The sequence below is a fragment of the Ceratotherium simum genome, chromosome 9, assembly GCF_057802395.1.
Source record: "Ceratotherium simum simum isolate JZ-2026a chromosome 9, ASM5780239v1, whole genome shotgun sequence".
NCBI classification, from domain to species: domain Eukaryota; kingdom Metazoa; phylum Chordata; class Mammalia; order Perissodactyla; family Rhinocerotidae; genus Ceratotherium; species Ceratotherium simum.
The window spans coordinates 78651981-78676802 of NC_141908.1; the positions used below are offsets into that span (position 1 = coordinate 78651981).

General features: G+C 41.3%; 1 protein-coding gene across 4 annotated transcripts in view; it reads left to right on the top strand.

Annotated features, from left to right (window-relative positions):
• Window positions 1-728: 728 nt before the first annotated feature.
• FAM117B (family with sequence similarity 117 member B) overlaps window positions 729-24822 on the top strand; it is a 75872-nt gene continuing 51778 nt past the window's right edge. For all 4 annotated transcript variants that reach the window (XM_087435632.1, XM_087435631.1, XM_087435633.1 and 1 more), the window contains exon 1: window positions 729-1480. In XM_087435632.1, coding sequence (XP_087291758.1) covers window positions 886-1480 — 595 coding nt within the window. In that variant the 5' untranslated portion in view covers window positions 729-885. The remainder of the gene's footprint in view (window positions 1481-24822) is intronic.

Below are 24822 nucleotides of genomic sequence, written 5' to 3' on the forward strand. Positions count from 1 at the left end.
AACCCCTGATTGCTTGAGATACAGGAGGGTAGCAATAGCATTTGGTAACTGGACTTCACAGATACAATCTAAAACCACATTCTAACCAACAATTTTAATCTTTCTGAGAAGGGGCTCTTCGTAGAGCCAAAAAAAAAAAAAGGGGGGGGGGACGAAGTGTACAATGCCAGTAAGATTAATTCAATTTCTTCTCCTTTGAGCCCTGGTCAAACGTTGATGCAAACAGGACAGAACAAAAAGACCATGAAAAAAACGACAGAAAGAGACGCAGGTACACGGCCTCTGCCCGGACACTGAGGTTGGGAAACAAGTTATGGAGAAAAGACTTCAGACAGCCCTGGGGACCGCTCTGGTTCGGGACATTCCCTTTGGCAAGATGCCGGAGTCTGAGTCCCCAGGGCTCCCCCCAGTGGGAAGGGAAGGACGCGGGTGGCCCGGGGCGCGCAAGCGTACACTCACGTGTACACACACACACACGCGCTCGCGCACACTCTACACACACGGCCCGTCTTCCCCGGGGGCGGGTCTCTTTCTCTTTAAAGAGCAGACGGTCTCCGCGCAAACCCGGGCTCTCTAAGGCGGGGGCCGGGACCCGCGCGCTCGCAGCCAATGGGCGCGGCGGAGCGGCTCGAGCGCGCTGACGCGGCGCCAATGGGCGCGCGCGGGGGGCGGGGCCGGCGGCGGAGACACTATTGTTGATGAGGCGGAGCGGCGGCGGCGGCGGCAGTGGCACCTCGTTCTGCCGACCGCGGCCCGCGCGCCCCCGTTCCGGCCTCGTCACCCCGTCGCCAGGGCCTTCCCTCCGGCCCCCGGCCTCGAGGGCCTCCCCCTGCCACCCAACAACAACAAAGCCCCCGTCTCGCGCGGCCCCCGGGGAGGGGGGCCATGTCCCAGCGGGTGAGGCGCAATGGGTCCCCCACGCCGGCCGGCTCCCTGGGGGGCGGCGCGGTCGCCACGGCCGGGGGAGCCGGGAGTCGCCTGCAGCCCATGCGGGCGACGGTGCCGTTCCAGCTGAAGCAGCAGCAGCAACATGGCAGCCCCACGCGGAGCGGCGGCGGCGGCGGCGGCGGCAACAACGGCGGCGCCTCGGGCCCCTCGGGCGGCGGCGGCGGGTGCGGCGGGAGCGGGGGCGGCCCGCGCACCGCCTCGCGCAGCACGAGCCCCACGCGCGGCGGCGGGGCGGCCGCGCGCACCAGCCCCACGGTGGCCACGCAGACGGGCGCGTCCGCGACGGCCACGCGAGGCACCAGCCCCACGCGCGGCGCCGCGCCCGGGGCGCGCGGGAGCCCCCCCCGGCCGCCGCCCCCGCCGCCGCTGCTGGGCCCCGTGTCGTCGCCCAGCTCGTCGCCCACCCACCTGTGGCCCGGCGAGGTGAGCGCGGCGCCGCCGGCGGCCCGCGTCCGGCACCGGAGGAGGTCGCCGGAGCAGAGCCGCGGCTCCCCGGAGCGGAGGAGCCCGAGCGCCCCGGTGTGCAAAGCAGGTGGGTGCGGGGCCCGCGCGGCGCGCCGGCGGCCGGCAGGGGTCCCGGGCGCGCGTGTGCCGCGCGCGGACTGCCGCGGGGCTGGGAGGGGGTGAGGGGGTGCGGCTCCGTGCTCCCCGGGCTGCCCGCGCCCCTCCGCGCCCGCCGCCGTCACCCCGCCGCCGACCCCGTGCGGTCCCGACGGGGGCGGTGCAGCCGCTACCCTGGGGCTTGGGCTGATGTCTGTTAACGATAAACCTGCGATTCTGGCGGCCCGCTGCTTACGGCGGACCCTCCCTTGGGGGTGAGGCTAGGAGTGGTTTGTCACTTTGTTTTAGTGACGTGGTTAATGTTAGTATAGCGCATGTCTCTTGCACAAAGCAGATTTGGGGCACTGAATGCCTTAGCATATATAGCAGATTGGGATCCCTGAAGAGACGGAAGGCTGGGAGCATGTTAGCATTTCCTAGGACTTGGTGAAAGGGGGTAGCAAGAAGTGAGAAGTACGATTCTGGGTGTATTTCTGATAGGCTGATTTTGTGTTTAGGATGTAAAACGTTTGTTTAAAAAACAATCCAGGGTTTGTCTCCTTGTTATTAGGGACCTAAAAATAGTTTTTCTCTATACCTGGGAACTTTCTTGGGAAAGGTCCTCAATGGAGCTGTTGGGTTCCACCGGTGTCATTCACAAAGAAATTCAAATTGTGGAAGTGGAAAGAGATAAGATTTATCATCTGATTGGCTTCGTGTTCGAATCTAGTGAAAAAAGAAATGAGTGTTTTTTTAGCTTATGTATTAATATTGCCAATATATACCTTTGTTTTTTGTTCTCTGGGAATTTCTGGTAGAATCTTTTGGGCTGAATGGCTGGGAGTTTCAGGAAACTTAATATAGTACTTCCTAACCAAATAAAACAGATGGAGTGGTTGTAGGGAGTAGGCTGAATCTTACTATTTATTTTATCAAGGATTTTAGACAACGGATGTTTTTTTGGGAGAGAATTGCCCTGAAAAATGATCAATAGTGTTTCCTAATTAGAACAAGAGTATTGTTTTAAACCTTTTGAACATGCAAAATGCTTTCTTTAAATTTTGATTGTTAAAAGTTCTGGAACCCCGTTTCCCTCATATAATAGCTATCACTTACTGAGTAGCTATCACTTACTGAGCTCCTACTGTATAGTGGGCGATTTACCTACAAGATCTCATTTTAACTCACAGTAGGTTTTGGAGGGTTAAGTAACAAGTGGTAGAGTTGATATTTGAACTCTGCTGGGTGGTACTCCAAAACTGTGTCTTGGACATTATGTCAAGGAGGTAGCTTCATGATGTATAAGATAGAACCTAGGAAATAGAGAACACACCGAAGTTACACAGGCTTAGTTTTTGAAGCAGTTCTTAGAGATATTTGGGGAACATCATTGCTTCAGTTCGCCTTCAGACTTCTGGAGCCAGCCTAGTGTGACAGGTGGAGGGGAAGGAGAGCTGTAAGTGGGCGCTATTGATGGAGGAAAGAGGTGGTGACCTCAGTCTGGCTGCCCTCTCAACTTTTTGACCCTTACAGCAGAGTGGCAACCTAAGGAGAGCCGGGTTCAGCAATGTGTGGAGGAGGGTGCTGTTTTCTTCTGATTTCTAGAAGGGCTCTGTTTCCAGGATCTTGGGCTCCTTATGTGACCACTCTTCATGTTTCCTAAAACTCCCTTCCCTCAGATCTGTCATTCCATAGAGTATTCATGCTGTAAAATTAACCCACTCTCCCCCCAAAAACTCCAGAAAAATACTTTTTCCTCTAGTGCATCGCTCTGAGCGAGGTGTGACAAGGGATACTGCTTGTTACTAAGTAAGTTACGTTGATGTGAGTGATAGCTTCCTTCCCAGGAATGTATTGTTTCACTCTTTGAACTGCCATACAGAGAGGGACAAAATGTTTTCAGATTTGAAGTCTTCATAGCATGAACTAGACCATTTGCTGTATTTCTCAGACTAAATCTGGAAGGAGAGAAAAGGCAAAAAGGAGATTCTTTGTAATCACTAGACTCCCTTTTTGATTAAAGGGAGATTACCGCCAGTTTGCAGCCTCACTGAAATGTAGAAATCCTTGCTGGTGGAGGGGAAGGGTCTACCTTACATAGTTCTGTAAACCTCACATGACTCACATTGCAGGGCCCATCCAGCTCAGGCTGCTGGCTTCTAGGCGTCTATCAGATGACCTTTGTTAGGGACCCAGTGTCTGCAAGTCCCTTAGTGGAAGGTCTCGGATCTTTAGAGGGCGTCCATATTCTGCTGGATCCCTATCCAGTTGCTTTATTCCACCAGGGTTAGAGCTAATCATTGGCTGGTCCAGAACTTTTTTCCCTTGACTACTATAAGATTATCCCAGCACCCATCCCTAGGAGGTGTTTTAAACCTCCCACTTTCAGTCCTTGCCATCTCCACGGCAAAGTGGTTTGTCATTAGGAACTACCTTTGTTTTTGTGCCTTCCCTCCTTTTGCCTGACTTTGTCTTACTCAATAAAATATATTACACTATACTACACTATATAGTGTAGAGTATTACACTATACAAAATATACTACACGATCTCTATCTTACTCAGTAGTTATAGTACAAATGCACAGGTGGCATAACACAGGTTAGGAGCACAGGCTTTGGGTAGACACTCTGGGTTTAACACCCGTGTTCCGCCACTTAGAAGCGATGTGATACAGGGAAATGAATACCTTTCTAACCCTTAACTTTCTCATCTGTAAAACAAGTGGTGATGATATCTACTTCACATGGTGATAAAGATTAAATGAAAGAAAACTGAAAAATACTCAGCACAGTACCTCAGTATAAAAGTTAGCTATTGTGTATCATATTAGTTTTGCTTCTAGTTTTAGTGGATGTAACATAGATTGCCAGTGTAGGCTTAGTTTTCATGGTTTGTGAAATTTCAAGTTGGAGAGAACATTGCCTGTGAACATCCAGAACTGTTTCTCAGAGTCTGGTCTGTGGTTCATCTGTATCAGAATGACTTAGGGTCCTCGTTAAAAAGGCAGCCTCCCAGGCTCTACTCCAGACCTGGAGAGCCCCCTACCCCCCTGAGAGTTTGCTGTACTCTAAACTGGAAAGAGCCACTAGAAGCATGGAAGGAAAATAGTTTGAAAACTCCTCATTAGAGGAAAGGGCGTTAGTACAGTATGTATAAAAGTTATTTTTGCAGTGTGGCTGGCATGTAGGTAGCAAGTTGTGTTTTTGCTAATTTTTCCCTCACTTTGTTTTTTTTTTTTTTTTTTTTTTTAAAGATTTTATTTATTCAGTTTTTCCCCCCAAAGCCCCAGTAGATAGTTGTACGTCACAGGTTCACATCCTTCTAGTTGCTGTACGTGGGACTCGGCCTCGCGTTGGACGGAGAAGCAGTGCCTCGGGGCGCTCCCGGGATCCGAACCCGGGCCGCCAGCATCAGAGCGCGCGCACTTAACCGCCAAGCCACGGGGCCGGCCCTCCCTCACTTTGGATGCATTGTGTTGTGTATGAATTTGGTTGCTTATTGGGGTAGGGGAGTGGCAAGAGCAGGAACAGAGACGGACTTCTCTGGACTAACGCTTGGGAAGCAGGGTACCAGAAATGTTTGTGGCATCTTAGACTTCTGCTTTCCAGTGCTTTGTGAAGTATACAGCTTTAAGAATTCAGTGTTTCTTTAACATTTGGAGGATAGCTGCTAACTTCATACCTTCAAGGGAATCCTTTTGGTTTGTAATGTCTATTTTATAGTTGAAAGTAAGGCAAAGTAGAACCTTACTATTATTAGATCAACATCTTGGCTAGCAGAATTTACATTTAATTAAGTTCCGTTTTGTAAGCTTTGATTGAACTACTCTATGTGTTGGTAACTGTGCAGTACAAAGATGTGAAAGACACAGGGAACTCCAGAGGCTCACAGACCAGCAGTGGAAGACAGGTACATGAGTATATAATATGATGAGTGCTCTGGCCTCAGGGAAGTGAGTAATTCTATAGGGAATGGGTATAGAAGTTCTGTCAGAGGAGATGGCTTTTGATTTGGGTGGGGAGAGGAGGAGTGGAACTTCACAGCTGGATCATAGAGGTGTGAAAATATACATATCGTATTTGGTCCTGTGTGTCTTAAAATGTAGAGTATAGGATGTTGGGGAGAAGAGGGAGCAGTAGAAAAAGAGAGTAGAAAGGTAAGTTTTCAGAATGGCCTTGAATAGAATGTATTCCGTGGTTAATAGCTCTGGAGCCAGACTGCCAGGGTTCAAATCTTGACATTACCACTTACTTAGCAGCTGTTTAACTTTAGGCAAATTCACTTCACCCATAAAAAGGGGATCCTAACTGATAGTAATTACAGTAGAGGGTGGTTAGAAGGATAAGACTCTTGTAATCTCTGTGTGGGTATAGGCATCTGTCAGTATTAGCCATTTTCATATCATCTTTGTCATCCTCATCATCCAAAGGTTAGGCATTAAAGGTTAATTTGTTATTAGTGGTAGTATTTACGTTCTTAGAATGCATAGAATTTGTAAGTATTTTGGATGAGAAGAGTATGAATTTGAGATGGGAGAGACTGTAGGATAGTTATCACACAGAGGCATCGAGCACCTGAAATTAGGTGCCATGGCAGTGGGAATGAAAGGGTAAAAGAGATTGAGGAGACTTTGATTCGGTAATGTGTTAGTGTAGGGATTGAGAAAGGGGGCGTGGAGGGTGATAGTTTGGATGGTAGTACTAATTGAGATGACACAGTACGGACTGCAAATTTGGGAAGAGAAAATGAGCTCAGTTCTGGGCATATTTAGTTTGTGCTATCAGGAAATGCAGGTGATTTTCTTTCTTTCTCTCTTTTTTTTTTTAAAACAGTTTTATTTATTTATTTATTTTTTTGTGAGGAAGATCAGCCCTGAGCTAACATCCATGCTAATCCTCCTCTTTTTGCTGAGGAAGACCAGCTGTGAGCTAACATCTATTGCCAATCCTCCTCCTTTTTTTTGTTCCCCAAAGCCCCAGTAGATTGTTGTATGTCATAGTTGCACATCCTTCTAGTTGTTGTATGTGGGACGCGGCCTCAGCATGACTGGAGAAGTGGTGTGTCGGTGCGTGCCCGGGATCCGAACCCAGGCCACCAGTAGCGGAGCGTGTGCACTTAACCGCTAAGCCACGGGGCCGGCCCAGGTAATTTTCTAGATTGTGGCAAATACAGTTTTAGAACTCCAAGGTGCAGTTTGGCTGGGGAGCAAGAAATTGGGACTCATTCATTTCAGTTCGGTAAACATTCATTTAACACATACTTCATGCTAGGCATTTGCATGTGGGCAGTACTTGAAATGACTAATCACTAAGATGGATAAGATGATGGGGAAAATGCTGAGGATAGAACTCTGGGAGAAAACACGCATTTTAAGGGTGGAAAGAAAAGCCAATGAAGAAGCCTGAGAATGTGGTAGGAGGAGAAATGATAGAATAGTGTTGAGAAAGCCAAAAAAAGATTGGATTTCAAGGAAGAGATGGTAAAGATTTTCAAATTCTGTGAAGGGAACAAATAGGCTGAGCCTGGAGAACAGGATTTTGAATTTGGCATTTCAGTCGGTTGATGATCTCTGAGAGAGAGTAGTTCAAGTAGCATGTTGGGGGCGCAAATTGGATTAAAGTGGTAGGTGAGGAAGTAGAAGTAGTGATTATAAATTATTATTATGTCACTGAAAGGAAGGAAAGGGACAAAACAGGTCCATTTGTTCCTTGTATGAGGGGGAAAACTTAAGCATGTTTTATAGGTTTGGGGAAAGGATTCACAGGAGAATGAAGATTGCAAGTTCAGGAGAGGATGGAAATAGTAGATAGAGCAGGGTCACGAAAATGTGAGAGGCGGTGGGATGCAGCACATGGTAGAGTCTGGAAATCTCATGACTAAGGACACTTCTTTCTCTGAGGACGGGAAGGAGATCAGGGTGGGTTAAGACTATAGATAACTCAGCAATAGAAGGGAAGGAGTTATTTCATCTCCAAACTACTTGAAGAAAGAATAGCATGTGTGTCTTAATACTGTATTTTTAAATTTAAAGTTTATTTTTTTATAATTTTATTTATTTATTTATTTTTCCCCCAAAGCCCCAGTAGACAGTTGTGTGTCATAGTTGCACATTCCTCTAGTTGCTGCATGTGGGACGCGGCCCCAGCATGGCCAGAGAAGCAGCGCGTCTGCGCGCGCCCGGGATCCGAACCCGGGCCGCCTGCATCGGAGCGCACGCACCCAACCGCTAAGCCACGGGGCCGGCCCTAAAGTTTATTTTTATCAAAGTTTTGGTTGTTAGTGCCCTAGAGTGGATTCTGACTCCAGGGACCCTGTGGACAGCAGAGCGGAGCCCTGCTTGGTCTTTCTGCGCCATCCTCTCCTCTTGCGGTGCTCTATCAGACAGTGCTTCCTGCTATTCATAGTGTTTTCACAGCCAGTTTTTCCCGATGTGGGTGGCCAGGTCCTTCTTCCTAGTCTGTCTAGTCTGAAGCTCCGCTGAAGCCTGTCCACCAGGGGTGACCCTGCTGGGAGCTGAAGTACCGGTGGCAGAGCTTTCAGCATCACAGCCACACGCAGTCACCAAAGTATGACGACTGCCAGACAGGTGGTGTGGTTCCCTGATGGGGAAATGAACCTGGGGCACGGCGGTCAGAGCACCGGATCTTAACCACTAGAGCACCAGGGCTGGTTTTATCAAAGTACAAGTATGAAATTTAAAATGTCAAACAGCGCTAAAGTTATAATCAAATAAAATGTTCCTCTGCCACATCTCTCTCCACTCCCACTCCCGCCCCCCGGGGCAGTCACTTTCAACTCTTAGTTTCTTCTGGTGTTTACCTACATATTTCTCATAACATGCAATACTGCTCCTTCAGGATTTTTTTTTTCCCAATTTTATGTATCATGTAGTGACTTCCTACTATGGAAAATGTAGACTTAACTCCCTTATCGCCATCTTCTCCAGTCCTCCCATTGTGGTTATAGCACCCTTTTGGTTAAATCATTATTATTTAAATTTTTATAACTGTGTAAATATTGTTTACAGCAGAACCTTGTGGTATGCTGCAATTACATTTCCTTTCTTTGTAACTTTTTATGCTCCTTGAAGTTAAAATTGCTTGGTTTTTTGTTTGCTTTGTTTTCTGTGTACCTATCGCGAATTAATCCCCAAACTTTTGATAACAGAAACTTTCTTTTAAATATTTTAAAACACATCAGGTATTTTTTCAGTTTTACTTTTTCTCTTGGAGATAGGTTCGTTTCCCCATCAGGGAACCACACCACCCGTCTGGCAGTCGTCACACTCTGGCGGCTGCGTGTTGCTGGGATGCTGAAAGCTCTGCCACAGGTACTTCAGATCCCAGCAGGGTCACCCCTGGTGGACAGGTTTCAGCGGAGCTTCAGACTAGACAGACTAGGAAGAAGGACCTGGCCACCCACATCCGGGAAAAGCTGGCTGTGAAAATGCTATGAATAGCAGGAAGCACTGTCTGATAGAGTGCCGGAAGGTGAGAGGATGGCACAAAAAGACGGGGCAGGGCTCTGCTCTGCTGTCCACAGGGTCTCTAGGGGTTGGAATCCACTTGAAGGCACTAACATCAAAATCCCTTCTGGAGTCTTGTATCTTCCTGTTCCACACTGCCTCATTGATATCCAGGTCTGTGGCATAGGTATTGCCTTGGAACTTCTCTGGGGATTCCTTCTCCTCTCTCCTGTTATGGATATCCTAATCTCTGGATCTTGTTTTGCTAGAGCATAACCTCTGATGATTTTTTGAGAGATGGTACGTGGGAAATATATATATATACACACACACATACATACATACATATGTATGTGTGTATATATATTTCAGACTTTGAATGTCTGCAGATATTTTTCTTTGCACTGGATGGTTTGACTGGGTATAGAATTCTGGGTTGGAAATAAATATTTCTACTGAAGAATGAAAGGACTTCATCTTTTAGCTTCCAGAATTGCTGTTAAGAAGTCTGATGCCATTCTGATTTTTTGTCCTTTGTGTGTAATGGGGTGTGTGTGTGTGTGTGTGTGTGGTTTTCTCTGTGGAAGTGTTACTATCATTCTGAAATGATGGCCTTGGTGTGAGGTTGTTCTCCCCTGCTCCCCCCATTCAGTGTGCTAGTTACTTTGTGAAATTTTTCAATCTAGAGACTCTGTTTCTGGGAAATTTTCTAGCATTTCTCCTTTCTATTATCTTTGTTTTATCTTTTTGGAACCCCTGCTACATGCGACCTCTTGGATTGAACTCATAATTTTCTTATTTCTGTCCTAGTTTCTATCTCTGAATCTTTCTGTTCTTTGTTCTAGCAGATTTTATCTTCTGTCCTTTCAATTGATTTTTAAATTTTGGCCATCAAATTTTCATTTTTCCAGAGAACTTACCTTGCTCTCTAATTGTTCCTTGTCTTATCAGTGTCTTCTAAATTATTCCTAGTCTTATCAGTGTTTTCTAAAAATATTTATAGAAGGAATAAATACCCTCAGAGGTTTCCTTTGCCCTCTGCGTTGTCCTCAGAGCTCTTTTTGTCTTGAGCTTTGTCTTTCATATTGGAAACTTTGCTTAGTTTTCTATTAATATTTTAAGACAAAGAAGTGCTAATTAGTGTTCTGTCTGTCTGGGCCAGGCTGCTGGACCGCAGGGTCTGACAGTAGGATGATGATGCAAGGAGGCTTAAATGCAGGTTTTTTCCTCTCTTGGGCCAGTTTCCCCAAGGGAGAGTCCCGCAGTCTCAGACATTCCTGAGGTATGTGTGGTGTCCTTAAGTCCAGAGCCTGTCTAGTTAATCTCTCTAGGGCAGTTTTTCCCAAGCTTTTTGCTCTGGAGAAACCCTGGAAATAATTTACATTTCTCAGGGAACTCCTGCATTTGTGATCGGTAAGTTGAGATATAATGATAGAGTAATAATTAATGCTCTTCTGAGTACAGACCAATTTCTCTGTGGATCTTTTTATTTGGCCAGTTTATTATAAGCCTATTCATTTTGTATTGTTTTCCCCTCTAACTCTTCTTGGGGAAAAACATATTTAAGCTTAACTTACTTTTCTTGAAATTAATCCCTTTCTTTTTCATAGATTTTTAAAACTCATAAGGCAACCACAATACATTTTTTTCTTTTAGGAAAATTCGCCCTGAGCTAACATCTGTGCCAATCTTCCTCTATTTTGTATGTGGGTCACCACCACAGCATGGCCGCTGACGAGTGGTGTAGGTCTGCGACTGGGAACCAAACCCCAGGCCGCCAAAGCAGAGCGCGCCAAACTTAACCATTAGGCTACCTGGCTGGCCCACACAATACATTTTGATTAAATAATTGGCTTAATTAAGCCAAATGGGATTTAATTTTTCTAAAGGTAGGCTCTGTAGATTAATTTAAATAAAGTTAGTATTGTTTTACATTATGAAAATTTATTGACAAGGTTATATAGTAAAGCTGCTAAAACTCCTAAGCCAAGATAATATGAAAAAAATTTAGCCAGAGACACAATTTTGTATAAGAGTTTGAAAAAATTCTGAGTGACATGATCTGTCTCAAATATAGATCTAGCAGAATTATTGTACACATATGTTGACTTCTTGACTTGGTTTATAGACCCATACGTAGAAAGTGATATTTTCAAAAATAAAAATAACAAATTGATCTCTTTAAGGTGAAACATGTACTTGGGTTTTTTTTTTTTTTTTGCTGTACAAATCTCAATTCTGGGTTGAACTTGAAATGAGCACACCCACATTTCATTTTTCAAATGAAATGAAACATTTCTTTCCTTGCTCTTGATGCTTGTTAAACAAGAAAAAGTTTGTTTATTCATATAAGAAGTTGAAAGTGCAGCAAATTATTCATTGCTTTCCTATGAATGGCAAGATACTTTTCTTTCCACAGAAATCTAGAACTTGTGTCTGAGCGGATCAGGAAATCTTAAGTTGAGCTTATAATCAGACTGCAGCTAAGTTGCCGCTTACACATCTGCTTCCAAAACTTGGTTGAAAGCTCTTTTCTATTGTTGCCTCCTTTCTTGTCTGTTTCCTGTCTTCTTTTGAATTATTTTTAGTGATTCCGTTTTATCTCCACTGTCAGTTATTAGTTATATCTCTTTCTACTATGCTGTTAGTGGTTGCACTAGAGCAGTGCTGTTCAAAAGAACTTTCTGCAGTGATGGAAATGTTCTATATCTGTGTTGTCTAATATTTCATGTTAGAACCTTATATTAATATACTTCCATTTCCTGTCTCCCATCCTTTGTGCTGCTGTTGTCAAATATTTTGCTTCTCTGTTGTAAATCCCACGGTACATTGTTACTTTTTTTTTTTTTTTTTTTGAGGAAGATTAGCCCTCGACTAACATCTGTTACCAATCCTCCTCTTTTTCCTGAGGAAGATTGGCCCTGGGCTGACATCTGTGCTCATCTTCCTCTACTTTATGTGGGATGCCACTACATCATGGCTTGGTAAGTGGTACGTCGGTGCACGCCCGAGATGCGAACCTGAGAACCTTGGGCCGCCAAAGTGGAACGTGCACACTTAACTGCTTTGCCACCAGGCGGGCCCCACATTGTTACTATTTTTACTTTAGATGGTTAATTATCTTTTAACGCAATTAAAAATAAGAAAACATTTACATTTATTTGCCCTCATTTTTACCGTTTTCAGCACTCTTAATTTCTTTGTGTGAAATAGGGTGGTTGTAGGGTGAATGAAAAATGGCTTGTTTGAGAAGCAAAGAATTGATAGGACTTGTTAACTGATTAGATTTGAGAGATGAGGGAAATGAGAGAGCATAACGATGGTTGAGATTTTAAGCCTACTTGGGTGGTTGAGTTAATATTGTTATCATTATTAACTGGTTTCATAATTGCTGTTATAATCTATATGCATACAGAGTAGGCCATAGACTTTTGCAGCATAATGCACTAAAATTTTTAACATTTCAAAAGTAATATAATAATAATATGGAAATTTTGGAAGATAAAGAGAAGGGCTTATTATTATTTTTTGTATGTGCTCTTCCAATTTGCCATTCTTAAAAATTTGTCATTGTTACTTTACTTACTCTTCTACTGAGATCTATCTAGTAGTTTCTGGAAAAACATTTCACAATAATTATTTTTTGCCATTGTTCATATATACTGATATTTCTAAAGATAAGTACCAGTGATGTTTGTGTATATTATTTTAGAACCCATACTCCCTCTGTGCAGAGCAGCTTGTAAGGTATTGAGAAGACATCCCTGACCTTATGGACTTTAGAATTAAAGAGAGACGATACGGATTTTTGCAATATTCAGGGATTGACAGGAAAAAGAAGAAAATATGTAATATTACTAAGAAGAGTGGTGCTTAATGGCAAAAGCCTAATATGGCCATCCAGGACTCTGTCTTGAGTCAGAGTGCTTTGTGTGCAGTCAGGAATTGCTGGATGACTTGTAGGATGGATATTCTTCACTTCTCTAGAAAGTGGTTGCCATTAATGCTGTCCCTAAGAATTCTTGGGAAGTCTACTGGAAATTGATTTAGTGGCACGGGAATGCTCCTGTCCTACTTCACAGATGTTATGTCTCAATTGTATAAGGAAGATTTAGCGTCCACAGCTTTGGACAGTCTCCCTGCCGATTAAACTTTTTTTTTTTTTTTTTTTTTACCGTATGGCCTACCCAGTACCTCTGTTACAATTAATGTCTCTCTCTCCCCTCCGTTGAGCTAGGGAAAACCTGTAAGATTTAAATGAGACCCATTAAAATTTTGTTCAAATGAATGAATGGATGAGTTCTTTTAAAAAAAAAAAATGAGCATGGAGACCCATGCCCATCCTCTACTTGTCTTTTGTCTATTTGTTCTGTACTGGTTTGGAGGCCTTGGTAGCTCTGGATTTTGCCTCTCTTGCGTATGGTTTTCTTCTCTTATAATTGAGCTTTTGTTTATGAAGATTATACTGCTAGTTCACGATTGAGTGTAGTATCTTCAATAATCCTTCAAAGTCCTCCTGTTGGAAGTCCCTGTAATACTGAAAGTTGCATAATTTTCGTCATGGTTGGTGAGATTATGATCCATCTCTACACTCTCGTCTGATACTTGGTGATTAAAAGTATAGTTCTGACTGCTAACTGGGTTAAAGGCTAAATATAGGAAGAGATTATGGAACAGTTTCCCTTTGTAAAGCTTTTTTGCTCATACAAGAGTCAGACTTGGACCATGTTCTAACCATTTAAAAAAATTTGAAAAGTGACACAAACTTTTTAATGAGTCTGAACCCTCTAATAGGAACTAAGAAAGTATAGTGTGCTGTTATATGTAACGTTGAATACTCTATCAAATTTATAAACTTTGACTTAATCATTCTCCTTTTTAGTGGACATTTGTTTCTATTTTCCTCCTTATAAATTAGTTAAAATATCTTTGTAAATGTATGTGTTTGAGGGCTGGTATGAATATGCATTTATATGTATCCTCTTCAGAAAAAAATCCCTGGGATTGAGATTATTTAATAATTTAATGCTTTGTAGCATTCCTTTCCAAAAAAGAGTGAATCACTTTACCCTGTCAACAGAAAGGAGTGTGTCTGTCTGTTGCTGTGAAGCCTGGTCAGAATTAGGCTTCATGCCTTTTCTGTAGTTGTACCAGTGTGTACGACAGAGTACATCATATTTTCATTTGTATTTCCTTACGTATTTCCTGAGGTCATAGTGAGTATTTGAGATAGTATATTTGATCACATCATATAGTAGCCACTTAATATCATTTAATAAGAAATAATCACTGTTATTAATAACAGTTGAATATTCTTTTTAAATGCTCGTTCACTGTTTATGTGACGTCTGTTAACTCTGTATTTATTGACTGACCATTTATTCATTGAGGATATAACTATTTTAGCTGTTACTGTTTTTAAAAGGTTTGCCTCATTTGGGCAGATGTATGGGGTGTCAGGTTTATTGAGGCATAATTTACATATGCTAAAATTCATTCTTTTTAATATACTGTTGTATGAATTTTGACAAAGAACACAGTTGTATAACCACAGCCACAGTCAAGGTGTAGAACATTTCTGTCACCCATAAAGTTTCCTCATGCCTTTTTAAGTCATTCCCCTCGCTTTACTTCTGGGCCGTAGCAACCACTGATTTGTTTTAGTTCCTGTAGTTTTACTTTTTTCAGAATACTGTATAAATGAGTCTGGTTTCATTTACTTAGCATAATGCATTTGAGATTCATTCATGTTATTGCATGTATCAGTAGTTCATTCCTTTTTATTTCTGAGTAGTATTCCGTTATATAGATGTACCCCACTTTGTTTATTCATTCACCAGTTGAAGGATATTTGGGGGTTTTCATTCCCAAGATTGGAAATTTGTGTCTTTTTTTTCTTAGTCAGTCTGGCTAGAGGTTTATCATTTTTGTAGATCTTGTCAAATAACCAGCTTTAGGTTTATGTTGTTATTTTTCTGTTTCATTGATTTCTGCTCTTGTCTTTATATTTTCTTGTTTCACTTGCTTTGGGTTTAATTTGCTCTTTTTCTGGTTCCTCAGGTGGAAGCTTAAATTATTTATTTGGGACCTGCTTTTCTAATAGAAGCATTTAGTGCTATACATTTTTGTTTAAGCAATTATTGAGCTGCTGCGTCCCACAAAATTTGATATGTTGTGTTTTTGTTTTAATTCAGTTCAAAATATTTGCTAGTTTCCCTAAGGCTTCTTCTTTGACTCATGGATTATTTAGAAGGATTTTGGTCAATTTCTAAATATTTGAGGGTTTTCCAGATACTTTTCTTTTGTTGATTTTTAGTTTGATTCCATGTCAGAGAACATACTTTCTGTGATTTCATTTCTTCTAAATTTTTTAAGGTTTGTTTCATGCCCCTGGATGTGATTACCTTGAAAAATGTTTCATGTGCCCTTGTGTATTCTGTTGTTGTTGGGTGGAGTGTTCTGTAAATGTCAATTAGGTAAAATTGATTGATAACTGGTTTTCAGGTCCTATATATCCTTGATGATTTTCTGTCTACTTGTTTTGTCAGTTACTGAGAAAGGAGTGTTGAATTCTCCAAGTATAATAGTGGAATTTTCTTTCATTTCTGTTAGCTTTTGCTTCATGTATTGTGAAGATTTTTTTGTGTGTGTGTGAGAGGAAGATTAGCCCTGAGCTAGCATCTGTTGCCAATCCTCCTCTTTTTGCTGAGGAAGACTGGCCCTGGGCTGACATCCGTGCCCATCTTGCTCCACTTTATATGGGACGCCACCACAGCATGGCCTGACAAGCGGTGCATCAGTGCGTGCCGGGATCTGAACCTGCGAACCCTGGGCCGCCGCAGCGGAGTGCATGCTCTTAACCGCTACGCCACCAGGCTGGCCCCCAGATTTTTTTTCTTTTAATATGCAGAAACATTTAGAATTGTTGTCTTTTTTGGATTGACCTTTTTATGATTATACATTTTCCTTTATGCTGGTAATTTTCTGTGTTCTGAAGTCTACTTTGATTAGTGTTTGTATGATCTATTTTTCCATCCTTTCTAATATTATTCTATATTTTCAGTCTATCTATACTATATTTGAAGGGAATGTTTTGTAGACGGCATATAGTTGGGTCTTGTTTTTTTTTAATCAAGTTTGATGATCTCTCTTTTAATTCACGTTTAGTGAAACTATTATCTTTGGATATAGGTCTACTATTTTATTATTTGTTCTCTGTTTTCCATTCCACCCTCTCCTCTTGTCTATCTTCTTTTGGATTACTTGAATATTTTTTAGTAATCCACTTTAATTTATATATTGGCTTTTTGACTCTATCTCTTTGTATAGATTTTTGTTGTTATTGGTTGCGGTGAGGAATACAATATACGTACCTAACTTTTCATACACTTCAGGTGAAATGTAGAAATCATACAATCAGTTATGTTTCATTAGCTGCTTCCCTTTATGTTGTAGTGCTCATATATATTACATCTTTATACATTGAAAACCCTGTATAGATCATGCGTATGGTCATATGTATGTATCTGCACAATTTGTTCTTGTAATATTGGGCATGGTAATAATAATTGTTACAAAGGAAAACTCTTGATGATAAAGGCTCTAATTGATAAAACAATGTAATCAAAGAAGAGTGGTGGGTCTTGATTGTAAGCTTTACATTAAAAGCAATTGAGGGCCGGCTCCGTGGCTTAGCGGTTAGGTGCGCGCGCTCTGATGCTGGCGGCCTGGGTTCGGATCCCGGGCACGCCCCAAGGCACCACTTCTCCGTCCAACCCGAGGCCGAGTCCCACGTACAGCAACTAGAAGGATGTGAACCTACGACATACAACTATCTACTGGGGCTTTGGGGGGAAAAAATGAATAAATAAAATCTTTGAAAAAAAAAGCAATTGAAATAGAAGAAAATTATTTTAGCAAAGTAATCATGAAAATTGAAAAAAAGTTAGTAATAGTTTATCTATGGTCTTCAGTAAATTAATCAGAAAATAAGTTGACTCAATAGAGTTTGCACTGGAAGAATACTTTGTAAAAAATTTAGTTAGTGTTACGCTCTCACAGACATACATATATAACATATCATACACACACTCAAAGCTTTGGGTGACAATGGGAGGGACAGAAGGCTTGAAGAGTCAGAGAAGCTCAAACTGCCACATCTGTTTTTTTAAAAATTATATCTGAGTGTGTACATATGTACATTTATATTCTGAAAAGTGTCAGGCATTGTTACCTGCGAGCTGGGTTTCCACTGATGGTATGGAGTAATGTGGCACCGATAACTTTCACTTTCTACATTATTCAATTCTGTTTTTTGAATATTTTGAAACATTGGGTTTCATTTCTATAGTAAAAAGGCCAATCAAAAATCTATTTGTATTATAGCAATGATTTACAATGGAGTTAAATGTAAAAAAAACAAAAGGATTAAAAATAGAGTAAAAATGTTCTTACCACTGGGACTTGCTCTAGGCCTCTATTTGGGCTATTTTGGTAAATTTTTCTGAGATGGCTCAGAAAAAGCTTCTTGTGTGTGTTCTCTATTTTCATAGGAGAAGTGATGTTCTGTTCTTGAATCTGGTTATTATGGTGAAGAAAATAATCACATCTAGAGGAACAGCTGCGTCAGGGTGCCCTTGGATTATAAACTTCTTGTGTTATGTTTTAGACCAATCTCAAGGTGAACCTTAGCCGTTGGGCCCCACTAGATAGTTTAGGAGTCTAAGCTAAACTGAATAACTTAAATCGGGTTATCTAGTTGAAGACGTATGCTGGCTGTGTTTACTTCTGCTAGGTTTCAGTCTTTTGAGGCCTTTGAGATAGTGGCTGTTGAGGAGATAATGGAAATGTAGTGAAGTGGACGTCTGCATGGCTGAACCACAGAAAAGAGTAGTGGATGTGGTTATAGAATAATAACAGGGAGGAGAGTAGTAGAGTAACGTTAGAAGTAAAATCACTGTCGAATCAGCCTGGTCATACATATGCCTGGTCAAAACCACTGGTCCTAAAAACTTTTTTGACAAGCACCTGTCACATCAATGGGCCTAACTTCCTTACGTGCATAAACTCTAGTTTATCTAGAATCTAAACATTTAGGAAGTACAACATTTAAAACCTTCTGTTGTATCTTTTTAAAGAGAGATTAGTAATAATTCTCTTCTTACATATGGATTTATTTAAAAGAATATTGTCTGGGCCGGCCCCATGGCTTAGCGGTTGAGTGCGTGTGCTCCGCTGCTGGCGGCCCAGGTTTGGATGCCGGGCGCGCACCGACGCACCGCTTCTCCGGCCATGCTGAGGCCGCGTCCCACATACAGCAACTAGAAGGATGTGCAACTATGACATACAACTATCTACTGGGGCTTTGTGGGAAAAAAATAAATAAATAAAATTATAAAAAAAAAAAGAATATTGTCTAACGTGTAGTATAGAGCAGTGGATTTTGGGTCCAGTTTTCTTTATTTTCTGTATCAGCAAAGACAGGGAAAGGAAAGGATGTAATATTTGAATTCATCCCTCATGCATTGGATGCATGCCTCCAAATTAGGCTGTATTTTTTCCCATTTCATAAATGAGAATACTCAGGCCCAGAGAGGTAAGTCATTTAGTATTTCAGAGAGCTTACTAAATGTGGGATTTCAACTCATGTCTATTTAGTTTCTAGGCCTGTGGTTTTTAAATCTTGTCACAGTATTATGTAATAAAATTTAGCCAACATTGAATACCTATTATGAATAGGTGTACTAAGCTGGATGGTTTGAAAGAATACAAAAATAAGATACAATGTATACCAGAAGTTCCTCCCTTCTTGCTTCTAGTTGGAGTGTCTAGCAGTGCCTCTAAGATTGTCTGGTATAGGATTGACTCTAGTCGTAAGGGAAGCATAGAGAATAAATACAGTGATAAATCAATGGACCGAATGATCTGGAAAAATTGGTAAAACAGGTTGGAAAATGGGACATTTTAAGTAGAAATATTTTTCAGCCTTTTAAACCCGCATCTTGATTTGGTAAACACAAATATTATGCTGTGATGTTGTTAGAAATTTCAAAACAAACATGATTTCAAAAATAAAGTGGTGATTGTAGGAGAAAAATTTTAGTTGTTAAAAAATGTGTACTTTTCTAAATTAGTCATGTAATATCAGTGTGGATGAGTCTCCTTACTTCCCAAAAGGCTTGTCAGTTCCACACAGTGTGGAAATCTGTTTTTTTTTTTTAATTCATAGAAATCGCTGTTTTTATTGCCAGAAGTTCAATAAAAAATATCAGCTTTGCAAAATAAATAATCAAGGGAGAATAGTTTGCTTATTTTGGGGGAGAGGGTGAACCAGAGATATTTTCCCCCAAAATTCTCCAGATTATTTTTTTGGAAAGTCACTTTGTTAACTGAATCAAGCTTGAAATATAAAAACTGTCCTTGGAGTTATTTTGGCCAAGAGAGAACATAACTAAGAGAAATGTTCCTCACATTGGTTCAAATGGAATTTTCGGGCATGTCATTGTGAAAGTATTTCTTTAAATTATCCTTCAGAAAAAAATACTAGGTAAGTGTTGCTTTTTTTTTTTTTTTTAAATGCTTACTGTTTTATTGGCTCAAAAATGAAGAAATACTAAAGCAGTAATTTGCTTTATCCAACTTTTTGGATTTTTCCTTTGTTTATTTGAAGCATTATTTTTCTAGACTATTGGTTGAAAATGACAGCCCAGCTTAAATTAAGTAGAATGACAGTAAAATTGATGAAATTCTGAATAACCAAGAACTTGGATAGATCTGCCACTAGGATAAAATGCTTTCAGGATACTTTCTCGTAATCCCTTAATCTTTCTTTCATCTGTGTCTTATCTGTTAGCTTCATTCTGTCCTACTGTCTTGAATCAACAGGTGTTTATTAAATACCTGTTATGTGCTAGACAGGATTATATTGCTGGGGAAACGAATGATGAAATAAGACAAACTAAGTCTGTGTCCTCAAGAAGCATACTTTCCAGGGGCCAGCCCGGTGGCACAAGCGGTTAAGTGTTCACACTCTTCTGCAGTGGCCCGTGGTTCGCCGGTTGGGATCGCAGGCGCACACCGACACACTGCTTGGCAAGCCATGCAGTGGTGACATCCCATATAAAGTAGAGGAAGATGGGCACAGATGTTAGCCCAGGGCCAGTCTTCCTCAGCAAAAATGAGGAGGATTGGCATTCGATGTTAGCTCAGGGCTGGTCTTCCTCACAAAAAAAAAAAAAGAAAAAGTATACTTTCCAGTGCAAGGACTTTCTCTCTGTAGCAGGGAATAAGGCCACAGACCATTCCAGACTCATATTTTCATCTGCAAGACCAATGAGGCAAGAGGGCTTCTTCCCCACCAACTCCAGCTAGAAAAATTCGAGGGAAGGACTATGTTAGGTTGGGTGCCCTTTCCAGAATCGGTTACTCTACCTGGAAGGATGAGGTATTGTTACTGACTAAGCCTGGGTCATTTACACGTGCTGTTCAGGGACCAGAGTCTGTTACCAAACCAAGGGAAGGGTGAGGAGAGAGTTAGACTTAGACAGGCAAAGACAGTAGCTCCTCCTTGGTGTTTGCATTTTGAAGTTTGATTCCTTGTATTCAGTGCTTCAAATAAACTTACCTCATTACTAACCTCATATACTAACACTTGACTCACTTTGAAAGCTTGCAAGTATTGGTCTTCCTCTCAGTTTCTAAATCTAGGATAATTGTGATCTTCAGTTTGATGTCCAAAGAGCCAGACAAATAATTTAATGATTTAATATTTTGTATCCCACATAATTTCCCATATTCATAGGGAAGTTGTAGTGTTGTAGATTATAAAGACATAGTTTTGAAAGTTAACGCTACACGGTGTTTTAGTTTGGGTTCCCCCAAAAGAAGATCCTGAGACAGGGACTTGTTTCGTTGACCCTAGATGGGGATGTTGAGGAAGTAGGGAAGAGATGGAAGCCAATAAGGTTGCATTAATAAGTACACAGGGGGCAGCTGGAGCTCAGTCCTGCTGAGCCCCTCTGATAGATCGAGTAGGACATACCGCAGAACTGTCCCGTTGAGGGACTTCCTGCTTGCCCTGCTGCCAAGTTGAGTGTGCTCCTTCAATTGGAGAAAGCTCTCAGGTCGAGAGGCACAGACTTGAGAAATTGTCCAGAGAACTATCCATAGAAACTGCAGGTGCGGTCCATAGTGGCTGTGAATGGATATCGGTAGGGTATTGATAGATTCAGCTATAAATGGTGAAAGATATTGTATATCCTCAAAATAGTTGTTTTTTTCCCTTGGATTTTCACCAGAATTCCCGTGTATTACTAGAACAACACAAGTACCTACACTAACCATGCTCCTTCCACCCCAGTTCAGCTTATTTGCTCTACATTACGGTAGTTAACACTGTCTGCTGAAACACACTCCAGAAATTTCAGTGACTTAACACAACGGAGGTGTATCATGGCCAGTATAGGTTGGGTGGCTCTTTGGCAGAGCTGTCCTCCAACCAATGACTCAGACCCAAGCTAAAACTCTACATGGTGGACAGAGTTCCCTCTGTCCACCATGTAGACAGGAGAAAGCATGGAGAAGGTACACCTGTTCTTACGTCACCTTCGGATGTGTCACTTCATTCATAGTGCATGTCCAGAACCAGTCACATAGCTCCAGCCTAAGTGGAGGCACTAACTGTCTCTGACCCATTTGGCAATGAAGAATTCTCACTCAGATGTCAAGATTTTATTAATTTTAATAGTGGTCTCCAAATTTTAATAGTGGTCACCTGTAAATCGCATTTCTTCTTCCTTAATTGTATATTGAGCGTATACAATTAATTACTGTTTCCTTTATTGATGGATACATCACAAACAGTAAAAATAAAGAGTGATTTAGTTTCTCACAAAATTGAAGAGTCTTAGCTGAGTCATTAATTTGGCATCCAGCAAAGAAATGCAGTGGAATTTCTTAATTTCCTCTTTAAAGTTTTGGCACCAGTTGGTGTATAAGTTTTCAGAAGGGTTTTTCCAGTGGCTGATTTATTCTACGTGATTAAAAGCACAGTTTCATATAAAACTTTTGTCAGGTTTCATAGATTCCAATATGTTCTCTAATCCAATCTGAAATTTCTTTTTTCAATAAGGTTTGCATTAATTTCATCATATGGAGGTTTAGATAAAAGACCTGCGTGCCTAACATTTTCAAATACACAATGCTGAGGAAGTGAACACCTCACCTTTGTCCAATATACGTGAAAAACCTCCTCCGTTTCAGCTGAAAAAATGAGTCCAGGAAAGGAGCCAGCAGAGGAGGGCGTGCTGAACATGAGGCCTCAGCTAAGGATACGTTTTTGTGTTTCTTTTTAGGTGACTTCAACATCAAATCTCATTTTTAAATGAAACGTGTTCTCTTCAAAAAAGAAAATGTTTAGGATTATGTTAAGAAAGTATAAACCGTCAAGATTTTAGTAAAGTTTTGGTTTCTTAGGAGACTATACTATGAAAACAATAGGTATTTTATGTTGTCAATAGGAAATTATAATATTAAGTATACATTACTACCCTGGAAATTCTGATATTTCCCACCCCACTCAACTTTCAAGTTACTGAGGTGATAGGGAGACTATAAAGAAAGCTCAGGGACATGGTGCGAGGCCTTAGGCTTATGGGGGTGGGTAAACCTTTTCTGGAAAGGGCCAGGCAGTAAATATTTTGGACTTGTGAGCCATATACAGTCTGTCGCAATAAATCATCTCTGCCATTGATGATATGTAAATTGATGTCACTGATGATATGTAGCAAGAAAACAGACATCGGTGACATGTAAATAAATGAATGAGTATGGCTGTCTTCTAACAAAACTTTATTTACAGACACTGAAATTGGAATTTCATGTAATTTTCATGTGTCACAAAATATTCTTTTGTTTTTTTCCCCTAACTTTCTAGAAATGCAAATACCCGTTCTTAGCTAGGTGGCCCATGGGTTATAGTTTGCTGACCCCTGTGTACACTATATATAAAATGACAGAGGAGACATGGGATCCCTTCCTTCAAGGATCTTCCAGGCTAGTGTGAGAGACACAGACGTGAATTTGGTAGACTGTGTGGCAAGTGGTCAGATGTACTCAGTCCTGTAGGAACACAGAGGAAATCTATTTGGCCCGGAAAGTTGGGGAAAGTTTCTTGGAGATGATACTGGAACTGGGTCTTGAAGGTCTGCCTACCCTTATCAGGATAAGAAGAAAGGAAGTTAGCCGCACTGTTTCTCTCTCTGGCCTGGCCATATCAACCGTTTTTTGATTTCTTGAGCAAAAATGCCCTTTTCTGCTTCAGATCTTTTGCACATTCTTTCCTCTTGGCTTGAAGAACTCCTCCTACCCCTAGATACTCATGCTCATTCTTCGGGTCTCAGCTTGATGACACTTCCTGTTTCATAAGCTTCCAGAGCAGTCGGCACTTCTCCCTTTTTAAGGGACTCATTAGGCTTCTGACTGCTCTTTGGAACCTGCCTGTCCTGTCAAACTATAAGTCAGCACAAGGCCTGTGATGTGTTGGTTTCAAATAATTTTTAATTTTTAAAAATAAAAATAATACATGTACATGATAAAAAAAAAAAGTTCATGCCTTTCAGAAGGATCTAAAATGAAAAATATTCTTCTCCATGGCCCTTAACAGTTTTTTGGATATTCCTGCAGAATTTTTATTTAGTGGTATGCAAACACCCTCCACACATACATACATTTTATAAACTTTGGACAGATTTGGTAGAATTGTATCATACTGTATACAGAGTTGCACATGTTTTATTGTTAACCTTAGAGAGTTTTTTATACATAGAGATATGTCTTTTTTGGAAGGACTATATTTATTTTTAACTTTTTTGTTTTTTTCAGTGAGGAAGATTAGCCCTGAGCTAACATCTGTTGCCAGTCCTCCTCTTTTTGCTGAGGAAGATTGGCCCTGGGCTAACATCTGTGCCCATCTTCCTCTACTTTATATGTGGGACGCCTGCGGCAGCATGGTTTGATAAACGCTGCATAGGTCTGCGCCTGGGATCTGAACCCGTGAACCCTGGACTGCTGAAGCAGAGCATGCAAACTTAACCACTATGCCACTGGGCCAGCCCTTAACTTTATTTTTGAGGTATAACTTACATAGAGTAAACCTCACTCATTTTGTTCAAATTGTATTCCATGTGTAGATATATAATCATTTTAATAAATGCTTATTGAATGCATAAGATGGGAGGTGGCAGGAGAGGTATATATGTGGATTAATATTTGAAATTACTTTATTATAAAATATATTTAATGTACCAGGATGATTCTAAGTGCTCTGCATAAATTTTTTTAAACAGTCTTCACAACAAGTCTTAAAAGGAGTATCATAATTATCCCCATTTTACAGATGAGGAAACTGAAAGCACAGAGATGTAAGTAACATGCAAAATCATGCATCTAGTAAATGACAGAGCAAGGTTTTTAATCCAAACGGTTTGGTGACAGAGCCTGTGCTTTAACCACTGTATTCTACTGGCTCTTTCTAGGAGCACTAGGAAAAATAGGAAATATAGGCTGGGGCAAATTTGGAGGAGTTTTCAGATGCCAGATTCAGATTGTAATTTTATTCAGTGTGTGTTGTGGACTCATTGAGAACTTCTGAGTACCATGAACAGACGGTAGCAGAATGTAGGCTGGGATGGAGGAGGGAGGAGCTGGAGGCAGACTAGTTTGGTGCAATTGTCAAAGCAAGAAGTGATGAAACCTGGAATCAGAACAGTAGTAATGAGTGGGAAGGAAGGAGTGGTCAGAATGGTATCCTTGTGGTGAACCTTCCAGTTTTGGGTTGGGAGGGTTACAGGAGAGGAAAAGGTTAAGTG